Here is a 27,195-nt window from a genome sequence, read left to right on the forward strand (position 1 = left end):
TTCACTCAGAACCAACAGAAGTATTCTTATTTATTAACCACATTGATTATATTTTAGTAGTAGTTTTGGTAAATATTTTGTGCGCAATATACAGATAATGATGTTATGTTTGGTATTGGTAAGAGAAAAGGAAAATCCACATCCTTTAATATTTTTTATAATGCCAAAAAAGCAAATTAACTGCTATTTAGCACCACTTTGAAAACACCACAAAAACAGCAGAACTTTGGCAAATAAGTGTACCTTTTTATTGGATATTGAGGGCATTAGTACCAAGAAGGCACGGACCAGACTTCATCATAACAACTCATGTTTTTTAACTATAGGGGGACAAAAAAAAATCTTTTTCCTAGAGGGAGATCCTTTCACAGAAAGGATTATGGACACAGACATACAGACTCATACTGAAGTAAGTATGACCATATATTGAAGTCAGAAAACAAAGTTAGAACAACTTATGAAGACGTTTAAGGACATGGGTTATGACTGTATGGCTATGTACCTTAACACATACTGTTTTAATATAAGAAACATCATTGTCCATCAAAATATGACTTTAGACATTTTCCATTAATGAGTAGAAATAATTACAAGTTTAAATCAGTGAAAGAAAAAAACTGTAAGAAACATAGAAGTTGTTTTTAATTACATAGCAGTATCAACTTTGTGAATTTGTACTGTGTTTTTTAAAACCTTGATCAGATGTTATTGCAATGGTATTGCAGGTTGTAAAAAACTGTGGGTTTGAATGGACATGGTGCTACATGGATAAAACAACATCTAAAATGATAAAATCAGCTCAGCTACATAGTTGGCGAGTAAATAAAAGTAGCTGGAGTTTGACTTTACATTTAATCACGTCATTTGTTTTTGCTGACTGACATCTTGTAAAACAACACTGCGAGCTCAAGATGTCAGCCAACCAAAAACATGTTTACATTTTTTAAAGTATGACGTCCTGTCTGCAAAGGACATGTAACACAGTGAACTCTAAACATTTAAAGGAAAGGTTTGGAATTTTGGGAAATGCGCCAAATCACTTTCTTGCCAAGTGTTAGATGAGAAGATTGATGAATACGAAGCTACCACCAGCAGTCTGTTAGCTTAGCTTAGCATAAAGACTGGAAACAAGGGGAAACAGCTAGCCAGGCTCTGTCCAGAGGTAACAAAATCCACCAAACAGCACTTCTTATCATGTTAAATCTTGTTTGTTTGATCTGTAAAAAAACCCTGTTTCAAGTCTTTATGCTAAGCTAAGCTAATCGTCTTCTGGCTGTAGCTACATGCTATCGAGAGAGGTATTGAGCTTCTAGTCCAACACTCGGCACAAATAAATAGTAATTAAAGTATTTCCCAAAATTATGAACTAATCCTTTAATATCAGCAGAATACAGTCTATTTTTATTATTTCCCAATAACTCAAAGGATCATTTTAACCACTTGAAAAGTTGTAATCATCTTGAGAAATAACTAACTGTAATTCTGTGGTCATGATAAAGGTCATGGTGCAATGTTTTCCTCATGATTAAAAAAAAAGAGTGGAAGAGTCCTGTTTTCAACACAGATAAGTTACAAATATTATGGTTGTATCTTTAAAAAAGCACGAGATTATTGATTTAAATCAGACAAAGCGGTAAATGTGGCACTTTGAATCTGAGCTGCATGATTTAGGAATAAAAAACCCCCAAAAAAAACAGGTTGGTTGTTTTAACCTGCAACTACCTCCTGTCATGAAATAAGAGCTTGCAACACATCATCCAGTCAGCTAAAACAGGCTTCAGTTCTCTTGAATCTTACTGTGAGATTAAAAAAGATAAAACCAGTATTTCTTGTTCAGTCCCGCAAACATCACCTGTCCTTAATACTGTCACATATATTTGCTTGTAATACTGAATGACATCAACCGCACGCAGATTAACTGTTCAACATACACAAATCTGGACAGCTCATACAAAAATACAACATGTGAAGAGATTTCAGGTCAAACGAGAGGATGAAAAATATAAAAAATTTAACAAATTCCAGTTTAAAAAATGATGCACGAAACGAAAAACAGAAGACAACAAGAGTGAAAGACCACTGAGCAGAAAGGACGACGCACATGTATGCATCAAAATGTACATTTTGTTTTGGCCGGCAGCCAACCGGGCTCCATTTTGAGTTTAGATTACAGGGAAGCTTTTGTGGCTGCAAACTCGACACAAGTCAGGACATGTTGGAACTCACTCGACCTCATTCCTCCCGGGAAACTCGTCGGAGTTCACAGGACATGAAACAGTTTAAAATCGAGTCTTTTTGACACTTAAGATGCTGAAGAACCATCTTGTGGTGTGTGTGCGATGGTTAAAAAACAATGTCGAGCTTTGAATTCTGAATGTTTGAATCTTTAAAAAATGACTCAGGTGATGAGGGTGTGTGATTGTCAAGGCGACGGTTTGACACCTGCATAGTGTGATGAAGGCACATCGGGGGTGTGTTCACATGATTGAGAGTCCAGTCCGAGCGGGGGGGGGGGGGAGTTGGCACACTGCACTTCCTGCTGAGGTCAAATGAAGTGGCTTTAAAGAAGAAACCAAGGCTGCTTCCTCTCAAAGGATTATGGGTTCTTCCTCCCTCCCAGCAGGACTTTGAAATGTTTTTCATCATGGCTACACACTGAGAAAAAGTTGGACATAGTTCATTTCCATTTCTTGTCTTTGGTTCGTAGCTCAAGAGTGATTTTCGTCCTCTGTGTCCTCCAGAGAAGATCTTTGATATGCTGCTCATGTCTGTGCACGAGTCTCTGTCTGCTGTAAGCCCACGTGCACGCACACACAGTCTGTTTATGACTTTATAAAGCAGGCAAAACACGACATGTGGTTCTTGAAACCAGTTTGGAGGAGACAGATTTGAATAAAAATGTTGTTTTAAAAGATGACACGATCCCTTTTGTTTCCTTTCCCACAGGGGAGCAGCTCAGGTTACGTTGTGAAGATGCAGATTTCTTTGAACCAAGGTTCTTTCAGTTCCCTTTTGAGCCACAGTCCTCCATGTTTGTTCGTTTAATATGTGTTATTTGTGGTAAGTGAAGGGACAGCCGACCACCTCTTCCAACGCTCCTCTCTCTCGTCTCGTTCCCTGAGGGCTGAAGCATCTCTACGTCGGGGCAAAAAAAGGTCACCTTGCCTCGTTTCCTTGCCTTCACACCACAAACTCTGGGACCTCGTCGCTGGTCAGATCCAGGGAGAAGTACTTGTTGGTTCTCTTGATGGGAAACGGGTGCTGCTCGCTGAGCATGCCGGCGCGCTGATCGGCGAGGCCCTGATAGCCGCCGCCGCCGCCTCCGCCGCCGCCTCCGTCGCTCAGCTCCTGGGCGCAGCCGAACGTGTAGCTGTGGGCGGTGTCCTGGCAGAGCTCCGCCCACTGCAGGCAGTCCTTCTGGTAGAGCCGGACGTCGTCTAGAGACTGGCTGTGTCGGTCGGTCGAGGACTGAGGCTTCCCGCACACAGAAGTCTGCAGGTGGAAAGCAACAGATCAAATGTTATGAAAGAAGCTTTTCCTCCTCTAAAATGTAACAACGTGTCATGACTACGGCAGCTACAATGTAACATTAACAGTTTCCTATTCAGTCATGAAACGAGACAGACTGTCCCACGTGCTGCTTGAGTCTCAATGAATGAATGAATGAACAAAGTGTCGTGGTGGTAACGTCAATCCCATGCTGAACTATGAATCAAAACCTAAGCGGTATATATCTGTAGTGGGGGAAACTCGTCTCAAGTATAAATCCTTTGCGACTCCTAAAATATTAATTATAATATTATAATTATAATTAATTGTAAAAAAAACCAAACATTTACATTCTGATCTCTTGAGAAGCAGTTCCCTGTATAATTGTTGAACATCACTACAAATTTGATTCTTTGATCCTGCAGAAACTTGACATTTACCATTAAAACAGTTGATGAAATAGCTACACAGTTAATATCATTATATGACATTCATTCATTCATGTAACTTCATTTACCGTTTGACCAGTTATTAATATGAGTAAGATAAAATAAACATAGATCATGCAGCATTTTTTTAACCACAGTTTTTCTTACATGCATTTCTCAAAGAGTTACTTGAAGTCTTTGGATGTTTTCGTGTATTGTGCAAATACAAGTACACATGCTGTTGTGAAAGCCATAAGTTAAATCTGAGTTACCTGTGGCAGAGACTCGATGCTCTGTCCTCTCATCTTGACGACCGTCTCAGAGGAGCTGGAGGTGGAGGAGCTGACGTCTTTTACTATCAGCCCTGGGGAGAACAGATCATAACATTCAGCCACAGAATGAAATAATTATTCATCTTCACTCGGCTCAGTGTGCACCTGCTTCATGGTAGCCATTAGAAATAACTCCACAGACAAAGAAATAATTCACTCTGGGTTTATTATAACCCCTTCTTTATGGTTGTCTGCTTTCTGTTCTGTCTGTACACGATGGGTTTGACTGTTGTTCACCAAATACTTTTCACTCATGATATTGTAGAACAAGAGACTTCACTCAAAGTGTAAAATAAAAGTAGAGCAGAAACAGTGAGACAGCATCTGTACCTGAGTATCCGTTGGTCTGATCAGGCGACATGGTCAACATGTCCTCAGTGATGTGGATACACAGCTCCTGGTCCAGAACCATCTCGTGAAGCTCCTCGTAGTCTTTGGGGTCGTCCACAAGCATCTCGATCTCTGAAGGAGGATTTTGAACAAACTGCTGAATCCGTTGACACAACTGTCAAATACATCACTTAATGTGGATTCTTTAGAAAAGCAGAAATTTCATGAAACAGTTGTGGGAAATTAAACACTGAAAACAATGAATTAAGAACATAATATTACCACCATGTGTTTACTTCTACTCATAAGACATGTTAGTGTCTTTGTCTATTTTTCAGTTAAACACCCCTCATGTTGTATAGTTCTTATTACATATATATTTTTTTGGGGGGGATGAATCATTAACTCAACATCAATTCCCCGCTCTTACCGTCATCGTCCAGTATGCGCTCCTTGCCGCTGCTCTCGATGCCGGAGGTGTGCGAGCTCCCGTGGCTGGTCGTGGACGAGCTGCAGGTTCGGAGGGGTCTGTGTGGCGCCTGACCCGAGGCCCTGAAGCTGTCCGCCTCGATGCCGGAGGTGTGAGAGCTGCCGTGGCTGGTCGTGGAGTGGCGGGACAGGCGTTTGTGATGAGACATGCTCCCCGCGCTGCTGCCGCTGGCTCGGGAACGTTTGTCCAGCTGGTCAATGTCCAGTTCGAGAGCATCGCTGATGTACGACTCCCTGTACTGCTTCTTCTCTGAGATCAGATCAGATAGAGTTCAAAATAAGAATTCCATGTGTGAAAAATTGAAATATTATCTTAAATTATAACCCTTAAAGCAAGAGTTCTACATTTTCTGGTGGATTAGATGAGAGGATCGATATTACTCTCATATCTGTCTTAAAAATATGGAAACAGGAGCTGGCTAGCTTAGCTTAGCACAAAGACTGTAGACAGGGGGAAACGGCTAGCCTGTCTCTGTTCAGAGGAAACAAAATCTGCCTACCAGCACCCCTAAAGCTCAATAATTAACACCGTATGTCTCTTTTGTTTAATTAGTACAAAAAACAAAGAGTAAAATTACAATTTGACATTTTGCAGAGGGTTTTGTGTCAGACTACTTTTTGGCTCCATGAGCAGCGACTCCAAAATGCAATTGTGTTTTGACACACAATGATAAGAAATGCAAGAACAAGATAAAATTGCTATAAAATACCTTCGTTTTCCTCTAACCGGCGGACTTGTTTGAGAACGGGCTGCAGGTTCATGTAGAGCCGGTGGCTGTTGCTGAGCAGCTGCAGGAGGTGGCGGGAGCGGACGGGACAACCTGTGTAGTAGATGAGTTTACGGGCCGAGGGCAGACCGTCAGGAAGGATTTCAAACTTCTTCCCCTGCGAGAGTCGAAGGAGAAAAAATGTTGATTACAGGAATTATAGCAGTTAATAATATAAGATTATGAAATAGGAATGCGGATTTCAAATCATGATTGAGTGCCAGACAGGCCCGAATGCAAACCTCAGGGGGAGGGAAGTCTGTTCTTGAAAAATATTCTGTAGCCAAACACAATGGAACAATCAGTCCATGTGTCTGTTCTTCATTTCTTCCAACAGAGACTGAAACTGAACATTTTTGAGCATTTCTGATGATTTTCCAGGGAGAGGACATGTTGGCTGAACGCACGGAAAAACTAAGATGGTGGTTTTGTGCTTTCTCCCGCGCTTTGGCAAAGGCTCGACCCAATAACAGCTGTCTTTAGTGTCAGCGGGGTGCTTTCTATACAGACCTATAAACATTTGTGCGTGGGTTTGGACTTTCAAAGGCAACGGGTGGGTTTAAAGCCGTGGAAAATGTAAAGACCTGCACATTTCGGACCACAAGACTGAGTCTTCGTTTTACTTAACCAGAAAAAAAGAAACCTGCCTCATCCAAGTATTTAAAGCCTACATGGGAAGGGAAGTATATCATAGGTATTCAGCTTTGTACTATCAGGAAATGAGTCACAAAAACCAACTGACATTTGCTCATTGACAGTGGCTTTCCTATAAAATATAATTTTCTCTGGTTAGAAGTATCCTTGAGGCTGAAAGACTTCCTGTTCAAATCCCTGGACCTGCAGGAAAAACTCTGGGTGGGAAAAATAAAGTTGAGTATTTGTCTTCAACCTCAAACTGCTTCCCTGCAGCTTCTAGTGGCCACCAGTAAAAACCATACTGGGCAGCGACCAAGTGTGAATGAGGCAAGGCTGGTTACTGCTGCAGGAAATCTCTACTGTCCCTGGTGATCTGAACTCTCTGTACCCTCGGCTGGTTTTGATTGGTTTACACTAATTTTACCTACCGCATGTTTTAGCCTGTTATATGCATGTACATTATGTTGTTATTTTCAGGATAAGTTACACTATTCAGAAATGTCATAACCGGCCTTGTGAGTGGTACTTAACATGTTTTAGGGCATTTCTATGTAGGTTTTATGCATTTCTAAATTGTTTTGCATGTTTAAAAATGATATTATTATATATATAGGATAGAGGAGAATGTCCGGTGTTCCAGGGATAAAAGAACAATGGTGATGAGTCTTAGTGTCGTCAAAATATGATTTGAGAAAGCGAGCCAGTTACCTTGATCCTTCTGCCACATTTATGTCATTTCACAATTGCAGTAATTATCAGTTTCTGACTTGTAAATCTAAACATCCAAGTCATAAATCAAACAATATGGACCTGCTTGACAACCAAACAAACATAGATGACTCATATGAGCCACATTCCATCATTAAGGGAAATTAAACCCAAATGTTATGGATATAAAGCAGTATTGGCAAAGCACAGTATCTGCAACCCTCACATAACTAATTCCCCCGTCATGCAACCACATCTATCAGGCTCTTAGGGTTTAACTATTTAAAGATAATTTAAAATTCAACCATGGCTTTCCTTGCTGGTGGGAACTCTATTTCAGACCAAATACACCCAGCAGCAGACTGGTGTCAAGTGGCAGGTTATTAAAAGGTGTTAAGACGCCACTTAGAAAAGTTTCTTGTGTCATGCAGTACACATGCTCACTCCATCAATGCTCTCTGCTCAGGACAGCTGGACAACTTTCTCTCCCTTCCAACAAGACCTCCCCAAGAGGCCACACACATTGGAGAACTCCCCACATCACCCACACTGCCGTTTTTTAAACCATCAAAAAGAACAGCGTCAACCAGAGAGGCCGCTGGCGAGGTCGAGTCTCAGATCCGACGTCACGGGACACGAGGACGACTACTTCATTTCAGCTTCCAGTGGGATTAGAACAAACCCTTACAGGCTCATGGAAGCATATATGCAACTTTGTTTTCTCTTTTAGCATCAGAGACACTGACACACACCTTTTCTATGTATCCCGTCCTTCCCTTAAACCTTGGTTTAAAGGCGAGCTTAAGTCATCCCGGCCAAATATCCTGAATAGAAAATCCCCCTGAAACCATTGCAACATCTGGTGTTTATTGACCCACACATCCCTCCGCCCTGCTCCTCGCTCCGGCTCGCTCGGCCCGTAGCTGCAGCCGTGGTGGCAGCGGTGTTGGATGACGTGACTGGTGGGTGGGGTGGAGCAGAAAGCCTGTTATTCAGGAGAAGGGTGGGACAGGGCCACGAGAGGCCCTTCACGTCCACAGTGAAACCACAGCGGTTCAGTCTCACGATGCTGCAGACGGCAGACGCGAGGAAACCACCGAAAAAACAAGAATGAGGAAAACAGGATGTCTTTAGCGCGGACTGTGTGGGAGACGCGACGGTAGTTTGCACCAAAATTAGGCCGAAGCCGACCACAAAACCTTCTGGGACGACAAAGCAAGTTTCTCGGGGGGGCTTGCAGTCATGAAACCTGCTTATAAAGTCCCTTCAATTGAATACAAATAAAAAGTAGCCAAAAATAGAGTTGCAAGGGCTTGTTTTTGTGCAACAGCAGTGATAAGCAATAACGACCTCTCTGGATTGTGATTAATAGCCGACTGGCGGTGAACGTGAAGCCGTCAGAGTGAAACAGATATATAGTAAGCTTCTCTGCCTTTCTGCGATAACAGAAACCCTATGGAATCAAATTAACCGACTGCTGTGCTCAGCTTAACGACAGGCTGACTCAGAGCCCAGATGAGAAGATTTAACAGGATTTCCTTTAAAAAGGCAGAGGGACACCAGTGATAATTGACAAAATGAATAAATCAAGACATACGTATATCATATAAGAGAAAATACTGCTCCTGATTACATGAAAGTATGTATACAGTATACAGTGTCTGCCCATGTGTGTCTGTGCATAAGGAAAGTCTTCCTAAATCCCTGATTAGTTCCAGAGGACTTGCGGGGCCAAGATAAAACGGCAGTGTGGAGAAAGGAAGCCTTGCGTAAAAATTTCCACGACCCTGAGCAAGAGCTAGGCTTTCAAAAACATCGGCATTAGTCAAGGGATGCTTGGGTTTGTCATCGCTGGAATGAGTAAAAAAAAAACGAACTATTAAAAAAAGGCTGTGGTGCTTCTGACTCACCACAAACACCAGTTTTCCCACGTTGGTCCAGGGGAAGTCGTACAAGAGTTGCCTCACAGACCCGACATTCTTCAACACAGAAGCACAGACACATGAAGTCAATCATTACAGGTGATCAGCTGAGTAAAAAGACAACACTGCTGCAACACAGTGCAAAAGAAATTGCCCACTTTAGAGGTATTCAGTTTAAGTTGCTGTTTAATAACAATGTTTACATTAGAAAACAGAGACTTACTTCTTATAATAATGTAAGACTTTTATGATTCAATACAATGGACAAACATTACTTGATAAGATAGCAGTCCTCTTATTTTCATAAATTCATAAATCAGGAAACAAACAGCAAAACATTCAAGACTCATCACATTAGACACAACCTCCATTGTTACGTAAGAAACGTGGATTACCTGAAATATTTGGATACCACGTAAAGTCAGTCCCAATGTAAGAGATGCCTCTACTTCCTTCTTGTCCTGTTGAAAGAGATAAGATCAAATAAATATCAGGCAGAGATCAAGTCACATCGGTTATACTAGAATAACCTGAAATCTAATGAGCAGTTAATGCATCAAATGCTCTCTTAGCCAAATACAAAACTAGCAAAGCAACCAAATTTGTGCGCCAGTATTGACATCTTCACGCAGAGATAAATTGTCTTGGACCGAAACAATAATGTGATCTGTGTTGGAATAGACAATAACCAGTGATAGCTACAGTACATCTGATCCTGTACTCCACATATCTCACCTTGTAGAGTCTGTAGTAGTGGACAGTGACGTCATCGAGATGGGCACATTCCTTGATGTACTTAAGGTGCGCCTCTGAAGCCGTGAGAGCAAACTGGTCCTTGTGCATGTTGGGGATATGCCTCAGGATGTACTCGCGGCCGCGCTTGGCTATCACCTGAGCGGGGAGAGAAAGAGGGAAGAGTCACGATCGGCTGCCCTGAAGTCGTACAGAACAATTACAGCAGACTGGCAGGACAGTCTGCCAATGAGGCTAATGAAGCTTCCTGCCGCAGGGCAGACAGATGTCAACCTGGAGAGACTCAACGAGAGCCAGAGGCGCTAACTGGAAACGCGCTCGCTAAGCCTTGCATGTGGCTTTTGAGGATTTCCTAAGAAAGCTTTCTAAGCACCTAAATCTGTGGAAGATTTACTGTCGGGTAGCGCTCATCATCAAACAACTTCCTGTCCCTGCCGGTTTCAAGTGGCGATAAGGAGGCTAATTACAGGAAGTGAGGGGCAATCAGACGGGTGTGGCAGTCGTAGCCAGAGAGGTGGAGTTGAGCATCAGTCGGAGCATTTCTCAATAAATAAATAAAACAACAACAGCATGCGCTCCTTCCAGGGACAAAAATAAACGTGGTGTCCCAGTTCTCACTATTCCACATGCTCGGCTGTGGAGCTGTCGTTAAGTGTTTGGCCAGTGTGATTAATGGAAGGTGGCTACAGACCCACATACTGTACACCGCAGGCCAGGACACCGAACACATCCCGACGGCCTAAAGCACACTGTTTCTCAGTCAGTGATACAGCACTGTATTTTTGGTCTTTTTCAGCTGAGACCTATTTAAGTCACTGATGTCACTGTGCCTCACCGGAGTATCAGACAGACTTACCACAGAAGGATTTAACGGTCTAATACAGTAATATGTTTACTTTATGATACTCATACTTAACACAACTTTTAAGCTTCTTATGTATGCCGCACCAGAAAGCAATCAAAATATAGTACAACAGCCACATAACAGCCACATAACAGTCATAAGCCTATCTATATGCCTGTGTTTCCTCACAAAAGTTGCTTATTGCAGCTTCTCTAGAGTGAGGATTTGCTGCGTTTTTCTATTATGTATCATAATGAAAAACAAGACACTTGAAGTGTGTTTTGCAATCGTCGAGTTAAAATTTTCTGTCGTTGGAGTCTTGTGGACTTGAGGAGAGCATATTAATTGTATGTTTTGTACGCTAATAACTTTTAATAATTGTGGAAATCCGTGTTGATTTTATCTATTTTTTTTAATAGATCTACATTTTACATTTTGGACAAGTGAGTTTGGTGATCAGGCAAGTTAAACATCTGAGCTACTTGTGAAGCCCTGCTATAGCCTAATAAGTCAAGAAAATAAAAACCCAAAGCCAGGAGAGCAAGTGTACATTAGCCACAGCACCCAGACAAAGCTATTTTAAATAAGAGCCAGAGAGAAAATATGTCCATGTGATATTAAAACAAGATGTGATCAGGTGCAGGCGCAGCACAACAGGGAGGATCCAGAGTCTGTTTGGTGTGAACAGGAAGGTAAAGGAACGCGCAGGATGGCGGTCAGCCATCATAAATCATCTTTTCTCATCTGAAAAGTTTGACACGCGAGGGCTCGGCCCACATACGGTACTCGTTGGACACACTCACCCATGGAGGAAAGTAGGCTTCGGGTTCAAAGTACTTCCCAAAGTGCTTGTTACGTTTGAAGTTGCCCAGATCAGCCTGCAGGGCGAAGGCTGCCAGGAGGAAGTAGGCCTCCTCCCTTTGGATACACTGTGAGAGCAGCACCTGTTTCCTCAAGTGCCAGTAGTAATAGTACCTGGCTGCCCGGTCACTGCAGGACATAAGAAGAAGAAAAATAACCAGATTATAGGTTAACTGGTGTTAAACTGCTTGATGCTAGAGCAGTTTGTACAGGTGTTTAATGTCAGCTGTGACTCTAAGTTGTTTACAGTTGAGGGGCTTTACTTGCCTGATTAATCTCCCGTTCTCCACGTAGTACTGAGCTCTGAAGTGAATGATCATTGGAGGTCCAAACTGGTCGATGCCCTGGAAAAGAAACATGTGGAAATCCGTGTTTACTTTCTAAAACAGGAAGAATTTAACATTTATATCAGCAGCTAGGAAACTTTGTATGTCTCCGTCTCGAGCTGGACACTGGTGATTATGCAGTGACTTCCTGTAGTTTTGACGTCACAGTGAGGTCTTTAGCTTGAAACCCAGCACAGAAGTGTTGGAGAGATCTATTCACTATTTTCACCAGTTGCATCTTAAGTCCAGGTTCATAGTTTAGGCTGGCAAGTTATGTGATACACTAAATCTTGCCTCGTGAAGCTTAATAATGGAGACCTACGGTCATCTTGTCACTGTTGAACTGTTGACTAAAAGTCAATAATCCAGCACATCATTTCTCACCTTGCTAGCTTCTCGCTTCCATTCTTTGGGGCAGTATTTGGATAGCTTCTGATCCAGCTCCATATAGATGTGCTCATTATCTGTCAGAGGAGGAGAGGAACACGTTAGGTACTGAAACTCATTCTGCGTGTCATCCGTGTGTGTGTGTGTGTGTGTATACGTGTGGATGTATAAGGGCCTTCATGTGTATGCAGCGCAGAGAGAAATCCCCCCTGAATGCGTCCTGTTCAAAGACTCAAGACTCAGAGCCGTCACATCAGACAGCCTCCGTCTGCACTTCCCTTTGTACTCAGAGTCTCTGGTGCTCCTTCTCATTTCTACACCTCACTCTGTCATGCATTAATCTGCTCCTGAAGTGACGCCTTTCATGAGCTGCGGGCCTGCTGATGTGACAACTCGGGAGTTTCTATACAATGAAAACCCGTTGAAAAGCGAAAGAAAATGAGGAGCAGGAGCCCTCTGGCTGAACATCAATGCATTTTTTTTTTTTAAATCACATTAGTAAACAGTAATGAAGACTTTTACTATGACAAAAGTAGCGACACATAACTATGATGTCCTGAATATTCTGATTTGTGTTAATGCTTGTTTTTGTTTGTTCAGTTAAAAACAAAAAGCAGCGTGATTTCTTTCCATGAAGATAGTTTTGGTTTTATTGGGCATCATGTCAATTTACAAAGACGGACACATACATTCTGACAGATTGCATGAAGAATAAAAGAAAAGAACTACTAAATTATATAGTTGCTATAAAATGTGGAGGGATGTCATGAGATGTTTGGATGAAAAGTAGACAGAGCAACAACAGTGAAGCATCCAACGCTGCTTTAAGGCTGCAACTAGCCATTATTCTCATTAACAGATGATCTACCGATTATTATCCTGATGAATCAATTAATCATTTGGTTTGTAGAAGCCAAAAAACAGTGAGACCAAGATGACGTCTTCTTGCTTGTTTTGGGTCTAAAAATACTTTGAACATTGACATTTAAGAGGCTAGAACCTGTGTTACTTTAACGATTAATTGGTTTTGAAAATAGTTGCATTCATTTTCCATTGACCGACTAATCGATTCATCTTTTCAGCTCCACACAGCTTCCGCTAGCCATTTAGCCACAGTCTCCGCTAAACAGTTACAGAAAAGTACATTACATTACCGTCATTTAGCAGACGCTTTTATCCAAAGCGACTTACAATTCAGTATCTATCTACACACCGTAGGCACAGCTACGGGAGCAATTTTTGGGGTTAACTGTCTTGCTCAAGGACACATTGACATGAGACTAGCTGGAGCCGGAGATCGAACCACTGACCCTCTGATTGAAAGGCAGCCCTGCTCTCCACTTAGCCACGGTCACCCGTGTACACCTTCTGCACTCATCAACGCTGGATATATTGTTAAATCCTCCAAAAGTCAAGCAAACAAAGACATGTTTGAACCCGTGTGTGATGGCCCTGGCTGTGGACACTCTGGTCCAGGGGACAGTGGGTGACACACAGGGACTGGGTGGCCTCTGTTTGCCTTGGGGATTTCACGCTGTTCAGACAAGCACTTCAGGAATGTCCCACAATCAGACCCATTGGCTCCTGCTCAACTGACCTGCTGGGCCATCGTTGGCTCATCTGGGGGCCAGCTGTCTGAAAACACTGCCTGGGCAATATACTCTCTCTTTGCAGCTGCCTACGACTGTCACCCGCTGTCTGCCTCGCCATACTGCCGACGCAGTGACTCATTCTATGCGTACGACCCTCACCGCGCCGTCACCATAAAAACAACGCTAGCCTCGCTGCACAATGGGAGTCAGTCATGACGAGGAGGCCCTGGTTCCTGGGAGACAGCCATGACATGTAGGTGAGAGATGCTACGTTTAGGGTGGATTCATGTTTCTCAGCCAAGTTATTGGTCTGAGGAAAAGCAACCGCCTAGTTACAGTGTTTTTATGAGTCTCTCTCACTCTATGGGACTGCATTCACTCCACAAATTGAATGACTCAACTGAATGTTCAGTCTCCACTTGATTATACATAATAATAAGAAATAAAAGCGAATATAATTTATATTGTGCACGCTTGATGGAAATGTGAAGCGGCAGAAAATAAAAGCCGTTCCGTTCAGTTGACAGGTAAACAAGTTAAATTATAGATAAACTGTGTGCGTCATATCACAAAAACAACATACGGAACTGCACAAGATTTGTTTGTTTCCCCCGAAATGAATCCCTGAAATGAGAAGTCTCACTCTGAATAACGCTGAGTCCAAACAGGTGACAGTCCTTCAGCCTCAGGAGGTCACACACCTGGACCAACAGTTCCTGGCACAAGGTCTTCACCTGGGGAGGAGAGAAGAGGAGGATCATCTGTTAGCCATTATATTAATCACACAAACATAAATAGTCACACACAAGCTACCCCACTGCTAATGTCTGGTATGTATCTCATGTTGTTATAAACCACAAAACATATTTCAATTAATGTAAGAAGGAGCCAGCGATGAAAAATTAAATATGGAGCACTTATTATAGAATGAAAATAAATTCCTATGGTTTCTACAAAGAACGGTTTCATAAATAGCAGCTGACAGCTGCCAAGAAACACCGACCACAATTTATTATGAAATGAAAAACCTCTCAATGCTTAGCTTAGCTTAGCATAAAGACTGGAAGTGGATGTGACAGTAAATAAAAAAAGCAAAATAAGTGCATTTCAAAAACTATTTCTTTAACTTTTTCAAGTTTCTTTTTTCATATCTTGATGTAAAGTTGAACTGAGCAGCATTGCTATGAATATGGTTTACATTTGCACTCACATTGACTATGATATTGAGTGTGTCATCATTGGGCAAAAAGACACAGACACAGCGGCGGTCCTGCATGGTTTTGTTGTTGTGGAAGTTCAGTCTGTTCATCTTCGTGTGGCTCGGACAGGACAGGCCCTCCGCCTGCTACCGGGGCTCTGGGCCCTCTGATGACCACCACCACCAACACCAGTCACTGTATCCCTGCTTCAGCTGCAGCCCAGTACAGACACACCAGCACCTATGGGCTCAGCAGGCCAAGCAGCCCTCACAGGGCAGAGCATGGGGACCCGAGCGGCAGTCAGCCACTGTGGAGACACACAAGAGAAGATAAAGCATATGAAGATGTGCGATCACTGCGTGGTTGACATTAAAATGATGAGTTTGTTAGACGATCTAAATTATCATTTAAAAACAGCAAATCTGCAGAAGAATATGTTCTCACTAAAAGAGTCTGACAGGATCAGGAAAACAAAAGGCAGAGAAAAAAGAAGGGCAGCATTCCTGTTTGTGTTCATGAATATGATTTCAGGGGAATGTCGGCGACTCCTGAGTGAACATCTGTCTAGAGGAGAACTGATGAAATGCAACGATGGCATGAAGAAAACACAGACACCGAGTGACTCATAACCACTTTCTCTTAAAATACTTTCAACTTTAGGGGACTTGAAGAAACCAGAAATAAAACAATGCAGTAAAAACAAAACAAAGCTTGACTTTAACAGCTGTTGAGGCACTTGTGCACAAGGGTTTAGATGTCGACTGGGTGTGACTTTGTTGGCTCTGTAAACCAAACAGCTCCACATATTCCTCCTGGCTTTGGGTTTAGTCAACTCATTCAGTTCTGTTGACATACTTTTGGCTGTTTGATTTGAATTCTTCACTGTCTGCTGGAAGGAGTCAGACTGTGGCTTTGAGTTTGGGAAATGCAAGTATTTAAAATGTCCCTATACTAAATTGATCCTCTCTTTTGTGGTGGCATTGTTTTGTAAGCAATGCTTACTTTTTTTTCACACGATAGAATCTGTTATTGTCAAAGCAGTGTTACAAGAATGTGAAAGAACATCTGCACACTGAATTTTTGTGTTTAGAAATTTAGACTTTATCCCGCACCTTAGCCCAAGTCAGGTTAAATATTCACAATTCTGCTTCTGTTACATGACAGCAATGTGTTCCCATTGTTTTCTACCGCTCCCTCTCTCACACACACACACACACACACACACACACACACACACACACACACACACACACACACACACACTAGAGAGAGAATACACACACACACCTCAAACCAGTTGTCCTGTGAGCAGCAGAAAGCTCACAGCATGAACTGAGCCTGAGGACGTGTGAGCCCTTCTGAGGGTGTGAGAAGTCTCAGACCAGACAAAAGAATGTAAAGTAACAATCAATCTAGATTATCACTTCTTCCTGTTGAAAGTCACTCACCTTGCAGCCATGTTGTCATTACAAACAGATAGGACGGACCACATTACAGAGTGAGAATCCATTTGCATTTGAAAAGATTACATTAGAGAGTTAACAGTTTATTCACAACATAGAAAAGTTGAGTTGAGTTCCGAGTCAGTTTTTGTAAACCGCTTTAGCCACACGCAACTACGAAAATTCTGGTTTCACTGCAGTCAGGCAGCTGTTAGAATAGAGGATTCAAGTCAAACATTGTTTGTTCTGCCTTTAAGAACTAGGAGAATAATCATGAAAGTGAAAGACCAGCTGTAAAATCAGTAAATTGTTACTTTAACAAAGCATGCAGCAGTGGAAACAACACCAGAATTACTGACCGCGGTGATACCGATAAACAACACCTTTAACTGTGGGCTTGGACCTCTGCTGCAAAGTCACAAAGTGCTTTTCGGACTAAGTACCCATTCAATGCGCCTGCTGTCGACATATAACACTGCTTTGTTGTAGCAGAGACAGGGAGCATTGTGGGCAGAGCGGCCATAAATACACATGCTGTTGACGTACAGCATCAGTTCTCATTAAAGCTGCTCATTGGATGTGCAGTGTGGCCGACAACGAGCCACTCAGCATAGTCTGCTGATGAGCCACGACGGCTCCCTCCTCTGCGGCTGACCTTGATTAAAACACATCACCGCTGCACTGTGAGCACACAGACAGACAAACATGCACACATATGTGGACCACAATACAACACACGTGCATCAGACCCACAGATATCCACGAGCACATTCGGTGTGTTCCTGCTCTCTAGCCAAGACCATATGTCAGGTGCTCCTTCAAAACAGCTGTGTGACGGTAGCGGGGTTAATTAGAAGGGAGATCCATCTAATTGGGTCACTTCTCTACATCACTGACAGAGAGATATAGTATTTGCAGAAAATACATAGTTTTTTAATTGTATTGATGGTGTCTGGCAAAGAAAAGCAATAAAGAATATTGGAAAAATGAATGTCCCGACTAAAGCTGGATTTAGACTTGATGCAACGGGTAAACTGCCATGGATACTCAGGGTGTATAAGTCATTTTATTTACAGCATAGTTAAGCGTTGGATTTCACCAGCTGATTGCACCGCTGCAACACTAGACGTGTGTATTGTATGTATCTGGCCGTATCGTGCCGAAGTGTAGAAATACTCTACTTTAGTCCAGCATATACTCCATCCTCCTCCTTAAACAGTAAGCAATGTATTTGCACAGATTAAACAACTGTAACCTATGGACAGATAACTTGATTAATGTCATCTTTTATATTGGCTATATTATATTATAACTGCTTTAAGTGATGATGGTGGGCAGGAAGAACGGAGGTTGCGACTCAGCAAACCAAGTCTGCCTCACTTCTTACCTGATGATGGCTGTGCTACACAATTCTATTGTTAGAAAAGAGGAATATGAAGAAAAGATTTAATCACTTTCTTATAGTTTAGGCATTTTGAGAAAATACTTGAAGCTGTAAAGGTGCATTTTAAGAACAATTTCTCCTGGGTGATTTTTTTTCTGCCTGGGTTTGGAAATCGATGTAGAAGAGTTAATGGCCCTTGAAGTGGGCTCAGCTGAAGTCATATCATATTGCATTTTCAGCCAGAAATATGACTCCTGACTTCCACGCATACCTCCCACTTACGACTCGTTTATTACATTGTTGACTGCTAACGGGGAAAGTGGACGCCCGCGTTGCTCTCTGGTAGAGACTCAGACATAACCGAGTAGAGTCATTATTGATGGGTTTCAAGGTGGATTGTGTCATGTCTGGTCTGAACATGAGACATCACCACAGAGGATATGTCCACTGTGAAATTAAAGGGTTGATTCTCTTACACACTGTGCGAGGGAAGAGAGTGCTGGATAATGAAATTACTGCTGCTGTCCACCCCCCCCCCCCCCCCATTTGCTGTCGTGCAAAGTGTGATGCAACACCAAAGTCCATCTAAAGCAGCACACGCACAAAGAGCAGCCGACTGAGCGTCCTCCGGCCTTTTTAAACAGTGATTCTGTCAACGTGGCAAACCTCAGAGCCACCAAATCCCACAGTGGGATACAGAGAAAGGCCCTCTGTCACAACTGCACCTCTATCGTTCTCATTCTTTCCCTCCTCCATTGACATCAGAGGGGTGGAGAGTCTCTGCGTCCAACTGTTGGTCGATGGAGCCCAAAACAAAACAAAAAAACTTCCTGTGCTTGGAGCTGAAAAAAGGAACTGAAGGCAGCTGTCACCACGCTGATTTAAGAATAGCTTCAGGTACAGCCTGTGTGAAAGCTAAGAGAGGAAAAGAGAAGAGTAAAGGAAGAGAAAGCAGGAGCGAGGGAGATGGAGAGAGGCAGCGCTTCAAGGCTTAGGGCACGAAAAAAGAGAAAAAAACTGCTGCAGTCAGGAGAATTCCTCACTAACATCTGCTTCTCATTCCAACAATGGTGGCCTTTGATTCCTGATGCACACAACGAGCAGCACCGCCGCCGTCTCCATGCGCCCACAAACTGCATCCTCTGACAGCGTCCTAAAAAGCTGGAACAGCACACGTGCACTGTGATCCCCGATCTGGGGCTGAACAGGGTTTGTGCACAAGTCTTGATCGGTTTTGTTTGGCTTCACCTGCTTTGAGAACTGCATGGACCAGCAAGATAGATTAATAATCGATTAACAGTAGAATAATCGGTAACTATTCCGATAATAGATTGGTTCAAGCTTCTCTATTGTTAGTCTTCGTCTTACAGCGACTAATTAATAATCAAAATAATCATTAGTTGCAGCACTACTTTGGATCACCTGTTAAATGAATCTGTTAATAAAGTAAAAATGTCAAACATTTGCTGATTCCAGTTTCTCAAGTGTGAGGATTTGCTGCTTTTTTAACCATATTTTGTTGTTTTTTTTACCCTAAAACCTAAAACAAACCTCTGAATTTCTTACTTTGAGTCTGGGAACCTGTGCTGGTCCTTTATTTAAGTATTTTTGACATTTTCAGACAAATCTATTAATTGATTAATCAAGTAAATGATCAGCTCATTAAGTGACAGGGAAAATAATCGTTGAGACAGACTGAACTAAAAACTAACCAAACAATACTTATATTTAGATCTTTTAAAGAACACTAAAAATAGGTTACTGCAATAACTGTTTGGCTGCGTAGGGATACCTGATGCCAGCCAATGGAAGCTAATACATCACCCAAACCTCTGAACAGCACCTGTAAGCATTTAACACTTCCTGCTGACGGATGAAAAGAATACAAAAAAACTAAAAAGTTATGGTACTGACTGAGCTAAAAAAAAAGACTTTACAATGGGCCGGGTGTATTCAGCAAATAGACAGAGCAAATCCTAATTTCATGCGCACAATCATATGGGAGGAAGCCTGGTTCATGGACTACAGACGCTGACACAAACTGCCCTGGTGAAATATTTAAAGGGCGCCGTTTCAAAGGGCACGACTTTTTATAAATAGTGCCAACGACTGGAACTGAATGGGAATTTCGGCGCCCTCAGTCCGCTGCCAAGAGATCCGTTTATTCAGCTGATGAGAAATGTTGCTGAGCTGACGAGTGGCTCCTAAATCACATTGGTCACAAGATGGAATTAGCCTCCTCTGGTTAACCTACTGATACACTAAAAGGAGGAGCGGAGTGTTAAAAAAATAAACAGGAAAAGCCACGAGCGTGGGGCGACATGCTTGACCACCCAAACCGATAACTTCTGGATCGTCTAAATGTCTATTTTGGACTCTGGCTGGCTCTTCGTGCTGTCTGGAAGTGGCTGTCATTCCCGGAAACGTGCTCGTACGTGTGTTACACTCGGTAAATAAAGCTGTTCTGACTCCGATAATGTTGTCTTACATTTGACTGTCGACAGATGGTGTAAACAAATAACTGTGACTGATATTAATAGAGCCTGGAGGCATGTTTAGCTGCTCCCCCATAAATACCTGGATGCTCTGTGTGTGTCTTTTTTAGCCGTTAAGCCTAATCTGAGAGACAGAGGGAAAACACACTGCACTATTTAGGACCTTGATTCCCATGATCCCTTGCTCATAAGATCATCTAACAGATATTTATCTATTTCCACTGAGCTGACAGGGAGGACAAACAATCTGTTTCTGGCCCAGAGTCAAACTAAAAGTCTGAGAACCTCAACCAGATTTTAACGACTTATCTCAACTTGATGAAATGTAGGATCTGAATTATGGTAATTATCCTCAACACAGATCCAGTAAAAAATAATATACTCTTTCACGCTAAGTATAATCGAGATGTTTGCTCATACAAATCCAACATCTGAAGAGTAAATGCCTGCATGTCCTCCTCCATCAAATGTCTCGCTCATTAACCCCTGAAGGTCAGGCCTGCACACAGCATGGCTCTGTAATGGTGTTACGTAATTCACAAAGAAAAGTCAGAGAATTGGATGGTGGGTGGCCTTGGGCTGAACCACAACTCGCATAGTAAATGTACATCATCTGAATTCTCTGGAGAGGCCATCTCACTGGAAATGAGTTCTGAAGACTCCTCACATCATTTAGCTTTTTGACTTTCAATCATCCTCTAACCAGGAATTACTCCGGATTGAGAAGCTGCAGCGCCTTGTGCATGATGAATCACTCTCCTTCTCGATGGAGATATAATTATGAAAGTGACAGCGAAAGTCTTACTCAATGACAACCTTCCATAAGCCAACACACCAGCTTCCCTGCCAACTGTTCGAGATGAGCCGTTTGTTTAAGACTCACGGCAGCAGCCATCAGCAGAGAGAGAAGACACACCACTGCTCGTTCTTGGCAAAGGCTTTATGGACTGATAAATGTTCAAATAAAGGATGGGAATCTTTCATCTATTGTGGGTTCAAAAATGGATTGTCTGCTCAATAAAGAAAAAAGAGGCACTATTTTCAGCCTCTTATACCAGTGTGAAACCATTAGGGACGGGTATCGTTAGGATTTTAACAGGCTCCAGTCGGCATGGCGACACTGATCACCACTACTGACTAACTGACATTCACAAAGGTACAGGTCCTCTGGAAGTAAAACAGTTTGGACCGAGTTATTTTATGTCCGATCACAGCCGGCTGGAAGTTTTTCTAAAGTGGTGACCTCTGCCTGTAAGAATCAACTTCGTCCTCGCGCCCTTTTTCTTAAATAATCCCATTCTTTATTATGTAAGGAAGGATCAGGTGAAATATGTTACAAATATGTATCAGAGAGCTCGAGCAGCAAAGTTCAGAACTCAGTGAAGAACAACATAAGCTTTGGTACCTATGGAATACATTATTTCAACATCTGGCTTCCATGTGGAGTGAGCGTGCACACGCACACACGCACGCACACACGCACACACGCACGCACGCACGCACACACACACACACACACACACACACACACACACACAACCGCCGGCACTGCCAGACATGTTAGAACAGAGTCAGCAGTCGCTCCCTTCCCTCCCCGCCCAGCATTCAGGCTTGGACCGAGCATGAGTAACTCCACAAAACTAGCAATCGCAGTGCAACACGCCACGGACTCGTCAACCCGACCATTACGTATGCTGGAAATAGAGCGAGCAGCCTTTAAAGGAGAGGGTTAAACAATGAGCTGCAATTACAGCAAACCCCAACCAAACCCTGTTGTTTTGTGTCTTCCGCTTTGACAGAGCAAAAAAGGATTGTTGCAGGTGATTCGATCCGTTTACAGTGCTGTCAAACCTGAGGAGAGTCACAACACTGAAACGTGGTATTTCTTTTTTTGTGTGCATAAAGTTAACTGAAGCATTTCAACAGATGCTACTTGGTATTGAGCTACCATTTACTTTAGTCACAGCCTGAAAATGACCTCAAAGGAGAGACAAAGTAAAGATAGTGCAAGTCCATAATTTGGCCAAAAATCCAAAAAGACTTACAATTGGACTAACAGCTGTGATACTAAGGTATAAATATACTGCAAGGAGGCGGAGCTATTCCTAAACTCTGGTATCTGGTGTTACTGACCCAGGACTGATCCTGGGTGTCAGTAACACGCCTACCTGCAACCAATCCGACCAAAATCAACAAAATATCCCACAGGAAGCATCGAGAGCTGAAGTAAGAAGCGCAAGATAAGCCCATAATTTCCTTAGGAGGAAGCTGGCAGGTTAAATCTCTCTGGTCCGCTTCCTTGAAGGGACTCAAGCTTCACTAAGAAGACCAAGTTAGCAGAGGGAGGGGAAAAATACAATCCCAGGAAAAGGGAGAAAGGGAGACAAATGCAGGAAGAACTGACCCATTTTCTTTCTTCTGTCCCCTTTGGTGCACTTGAGACATGGATGTGAGGAGTCATGCAACATCCCCGCAGTTGCAGAAAAGGCATGCAGCAATGATGTTGTGCATTCCACCCATAAAAACACACGGTTAATCTCTAAATACACATGGCCACCTCTCTGGAAATGTGCATGTTTTTCCTCCACTATTTAGAAGCCGACTTTCCTGAGAAACAAGGTTTGCATCCAAACGCAGCTACATGGACTAGATAGCGTGGAGTGATACGAGTGGAGAGCCCAGGGCACCTGTATGCCTTACACCAAGAGTATGTGTACACACCCACATACAGTAGACACAGTGGAGATAACACATGCAATCGGACGGTAGGAGATAGAGTTTCTCCTTCTTTATGGCAATAACAGTAATCTCATCCATCACCATTCCTCTGTGACATTGTCCCGCTTCTCATAATATGTTTCCTCTCACACGTTATCTTCTAGCAGCATGGCAGATTGAGCGATAAAATCAGGAGAGAGCATTTTATAAACTAGATCTGAAACAAAGTGAAAATCCCCTCCTAGCGTGTATCAGGCTTTCCTGGGAGAATTTGAATGTCGTGGAGACTAGAATGTAAAAGGAATATAACGGGTTATCTCCAGTCGTAAAGCACCACAGATGCTTTCTCCTTCGGCTCAGGTACCGTGTCGAATAGTTTTTGTATTCACGGCGTAGTTCCAGCATCAGAGAAAGCCAGCCCCCAGGCAAGGGATTCAGTTGAGCTTTTGATGCAGAGTCTAATAGAGGAAGTCTGATAAATTCAAAAGAACAACAGATCCAGCACTCACTGAAACGTGGACGTAACAAGTAATGTCATGGGGGGGTTTCAAGAGTGAAAGTACAATTAAATGAAGGTTAAAAGTGCCACCAAAACACAGTCGTTACTCACATTAAGTTTTAAGTGGGAGGGGGGGGGTTTGCCTTGTGCAATTATGGGCTATCCCATCGGGCATTCCAACACAGATGCATCTGAATGAGTCACCGACATACCAACCATCTTTGTTCACACGTTTCCTTTTTGTTTCCTATTCAGGCAGTGTTCTTCCTGTCCAGACAACACCTGCACCATCTCCCCCTCTCTCTCTCTCTCCCATTCACTTTGTTTCAACACAGAGCCAGGACAGCGTCGCAATCACGAAGACACAAGTTGTTTTTCTTCCGTTTTGCCCCACAGCTGGGGGCAGAGACCCGGCTGACATCTCACACACTGTATGCTGTGGGAATGGGCCACACATGGTAGCTGATTAGCCTACCATGTGTACTGGATGAGCTTCAAGTGTGACCAATCCATACAGGGGGATCCCTCGACTGATTGAGTTGGACAATTCTTTTGATTTCATTTGTAAATAGCAAAAAACATCTTTGGCAACATCTAGTGTGCAACTTTTATTATATTACTATATTATATTATTAACCTCTTTATGACTTGGCAAAGGGCATTTGAGTGACATGGTAATTAAAACAAGCATCCACGGGACACAAGTCGAAACAGCAAAGCATCCTCTCTGTTGAAGTGTCCTTGAGCAAGACACACCGTCTCCAATAGCCCCAAGGAGTGCTTAACACTTGACATCTCTGGAGAGAGAATACATTTCCATGAGAGTAAAAGTATTGTGATAATGCACAGCATGGGTCAATCCAATCTTATAGAAAAGAGGTAGACCCAAACAATTCCCTAAAATAAGCTGAAACTTTGTAGAAAAACGTGAGGAGACCCATTCACCCCCCCCCCCCCCCCCCCCCCCCCCCCCCCTTTTCTCCTGATTGCTCTCTGGTCTAATATTAAACAAGAGGGGAAATTGTTGACATTCCTGAGTGCTAAGAAAACAACTTTGCAGTTTGCGCAAAGGAAAAGAAAAGGGGGGATTTGCAGCTCCAAACAGGGTCGTTACGCATGGGTTACGCATCATTTTGTGCCAATCAAGACATGAAGCTGACGTGGTGGATGAGCAGGGCAGTGCTGGCATGGTAATTACACAACAATAACATGGTACGTTTCTTAAATAATTCCTTACTTTAGCTTTTTTAGAATAATGTTAACCCTAACACGACATTCTTCGCTTTTTCCACGAGGGCAGCAGGTTAGTTTTGGGGCAAAAGGTATTTGATGAAGTCCGTAGGAAACACGATAAAAAAAAGAAGTGGGCAAACATTTAAAGTTGTAAGTCGCTTACCCGTTAAATATGTTTGTGTCACACCATGCAAAGAGAAAAATGCCTCAACTAGCAGAATAAAACAATGTGTCATATTTCATGGCAACATTCCCTGTCGTAACCAGTAAGAGTGTGAAGGATTTAAAAAAAAAAAACGGGATATAAAGTATCAAACCAGTGAAGCAAAACTCACCTTTTTTTTAATGAGAAAACAAACTATTCCTTTTAAAAAGTGTTAATCCGAACTGGTTACTTTGGCGTTCTTTCAGAAAACAGGATGAACAGAAATCCACAGATTGGAAATAGCTCAACAACTTTCGGATGAGTGTCGCCTTTTCGACTGGAGCCACATTCTGTCCCCGCTGGAGCTGTAACAAGTAGATAGGAATACATGTGCGGTGGGTGGAAGCGGGGGAGGGGGAACCGGGATTAGGAGGAAGATTTTAGATCAACGACGCTGATATAAAATAGTTAAAGGCAAAAAATATAATTTCATACAGAATAACCCTATTCATTAATATACTTCACCTTATTAGTGTGTGTATTTATGCCCTCTAATCTCGAGAATAGCCTTGCACCCTCCCTAAAGAAATCCACACTTGGTATCGCCCACGGCTGCCTCTCATTCCATTCCTCCAGACTGTGCTGTACTGGAACTCTGCCGCATTCATTTTGGAAGTCGGCGGGGAGAAATAGTAACGGCGTCAACCGTATGCGTATGTATTTTTAAAAGTTTTGAGATGTAGGGCAGTTTATTTTAACGTCTGCAGCTGGGTTTCTTTTATATGCCCTTTTTTGACCGGGACCATTATGAAAAATGTCGTAACCTCTGTAATACATCTTTTAACAAGGGTAAAGGAAGGATACCAAGTCCCCATTATAAAATACCCAATCATATGATATCATAAGACATGAAATTATCATAATACCAAAAGATGACTTTGAACTTAATGAGAAGTAAAAGTTGAACTGCCTATGTAAAGGCCTAAATATTGTAGCAGGTTAAGTGAGTTTTGATGGGTCAAAGTCAAATTGACTTTAAACCAAATGTCAGTCAAATTAAATGCTTTTAAATAGCATCAATTAGGAGACGGAACTTCACAATGATAGCACATCAAATCTGCTATTATTGATTGGCTTATTTCAGAATCAGGTTTATTGCCAAGTATGCTTCACATACAAGGATTTTGTATTTTGCTGCGTAACAATGAACATATTAAAAAGAAAAAGCAAGTACTACAAAAGTCAAGAATCATGAATCAAATAGCAATATTATAAGAAATATGAAGAAGTTGTAAAAGTCTGTTTTGTACAGTATTACAACATCAAGGCTACTGAATCATTGATGGTCTAGAATAAACAAGCAATTGCAGACTGTGTTTTTGTGCTTCTAATTAAAACCTGTAGTAAGCCAGCAAGTAGTTAGGAAAACTAGGAATGTGGGAATCCAAGAGGATGCTCTAATATTAAAGTGCCACCAACCTTGAAGAAAGTAAGGCTCTGAGTGGACACCTGCTGATAACAAATGAACACATGCCTCATCTCCATGTTTATTAAGATTAATCAGAGTGGACCCTTATGTTTCTCCCTAAAGCCCCGTCCTCCCTATTCATGATGTCAGCCATTGGTTTAAAAGCGGGGAGCACCCCTCTTAGTTGACATGGTGACCTGTAATTAGTGTTCGGGGGCCGGGACTCTGCTCAAAACTGCTTGTCAGAGAGAGAAATGGAGTGCCAAACATGAAAAGGGGCGCGGAAGTGTGCCTGGTCAAGTCAGGATAAACCCCCTCTGGCCGGCATTGCACACGGCTTTGAAGTGACATCAGAAAGGGACCTGTGAACAACAAAGCTTTACCAAGAGACCATTATCTTCAAAAAAAGAAAAAAAGGAAAAGAAACTGTAGTCCACAAATCCACAATCCATGACAGACATCGAACTGATAAGGTTACTGTCATGTTTGAAGCTCAGAAAAGAGTCGAAATATAAATCTTAATGTCATATAGTGGATAATTGGGAGTGGCATAAAGTTAACGCATTATATTCAAAACAGCGTTGTTCATCATTTTGGATACTTGAGCAGTTTTCTCCGCTCTCTCTCACTCTGCCCACCACTTCCTTGTGGACTGTTCAAATAAAGGCTCGTTGTCCGCTAAAATACACAAAAAAGCTTTTCTCAACACAACCCAAAACCACTGTAAAGAATGCCACTCCAAATATGA

The 27,195-nt window shown here is 42.4% G+C and overlaps 1 protein-coding gene across 1 annotated transcript; it reads right to left on the reverse strand.

Moving 5' to 3' along the window:
- Window positions 1–225: 225 nt before the first annotated feature.
- frmd6 (FERM domain containing 6) lies at window positions 226–25,307 on the reverse strand. Its single transcript, XM_068721815.1, has 14 exons — window positions 25,170–25,307; window positions 15,075–15,370; window positions 14,508–14,598; window positions 12,270–12,349; window positions 11,827–11,903; window positions 11,502–11,688; window positions 9,837–9,992; window positions 9,497–9,562; window positions 9,090–9,158; window positions 5,779–5,953; window positions 5,010–5,318; window positions 4,580–4,711; window positions 4,190–4,281; window positions 226–3,492 (listed from the first exon to the last, which is right to left on the reverse strand). The coding sequence occupies exons 2-14, from the start codon at window positions 15,171–15,173 to the stop codon at window positions 3,181–3,183; spliced, it is 1,845 nt and encodes a 614-aa protein (XP_068577916.1). The 5' UTR covers window positions 15,174–15,370; window positions 25,170–25,307; the 3' UTR covers window positions 226–3,180.
- Window positions 25,308–27,195: the final 1,888 nt, after the last annotated feature.

The sequence above is a fragment of the Cebidichthys violaceus genome, unplaced genomic scaffold (assembly GCF_023349555.1).
Source record: "Cebidichthys violaceus isolate CVI_PGR_0920_01 unplaced genomic scaffold, fCebVio1.0.p SCAF_28, whole genome shotgun sequence".
NCBI classification, from domain to species: domain Eukaryota; kingdom Metazoa; phylum Chordata; class Actinopteri; order Perciformes; family Stichaeidae; genus Cebidichthys; species Cebidichthys violaceus.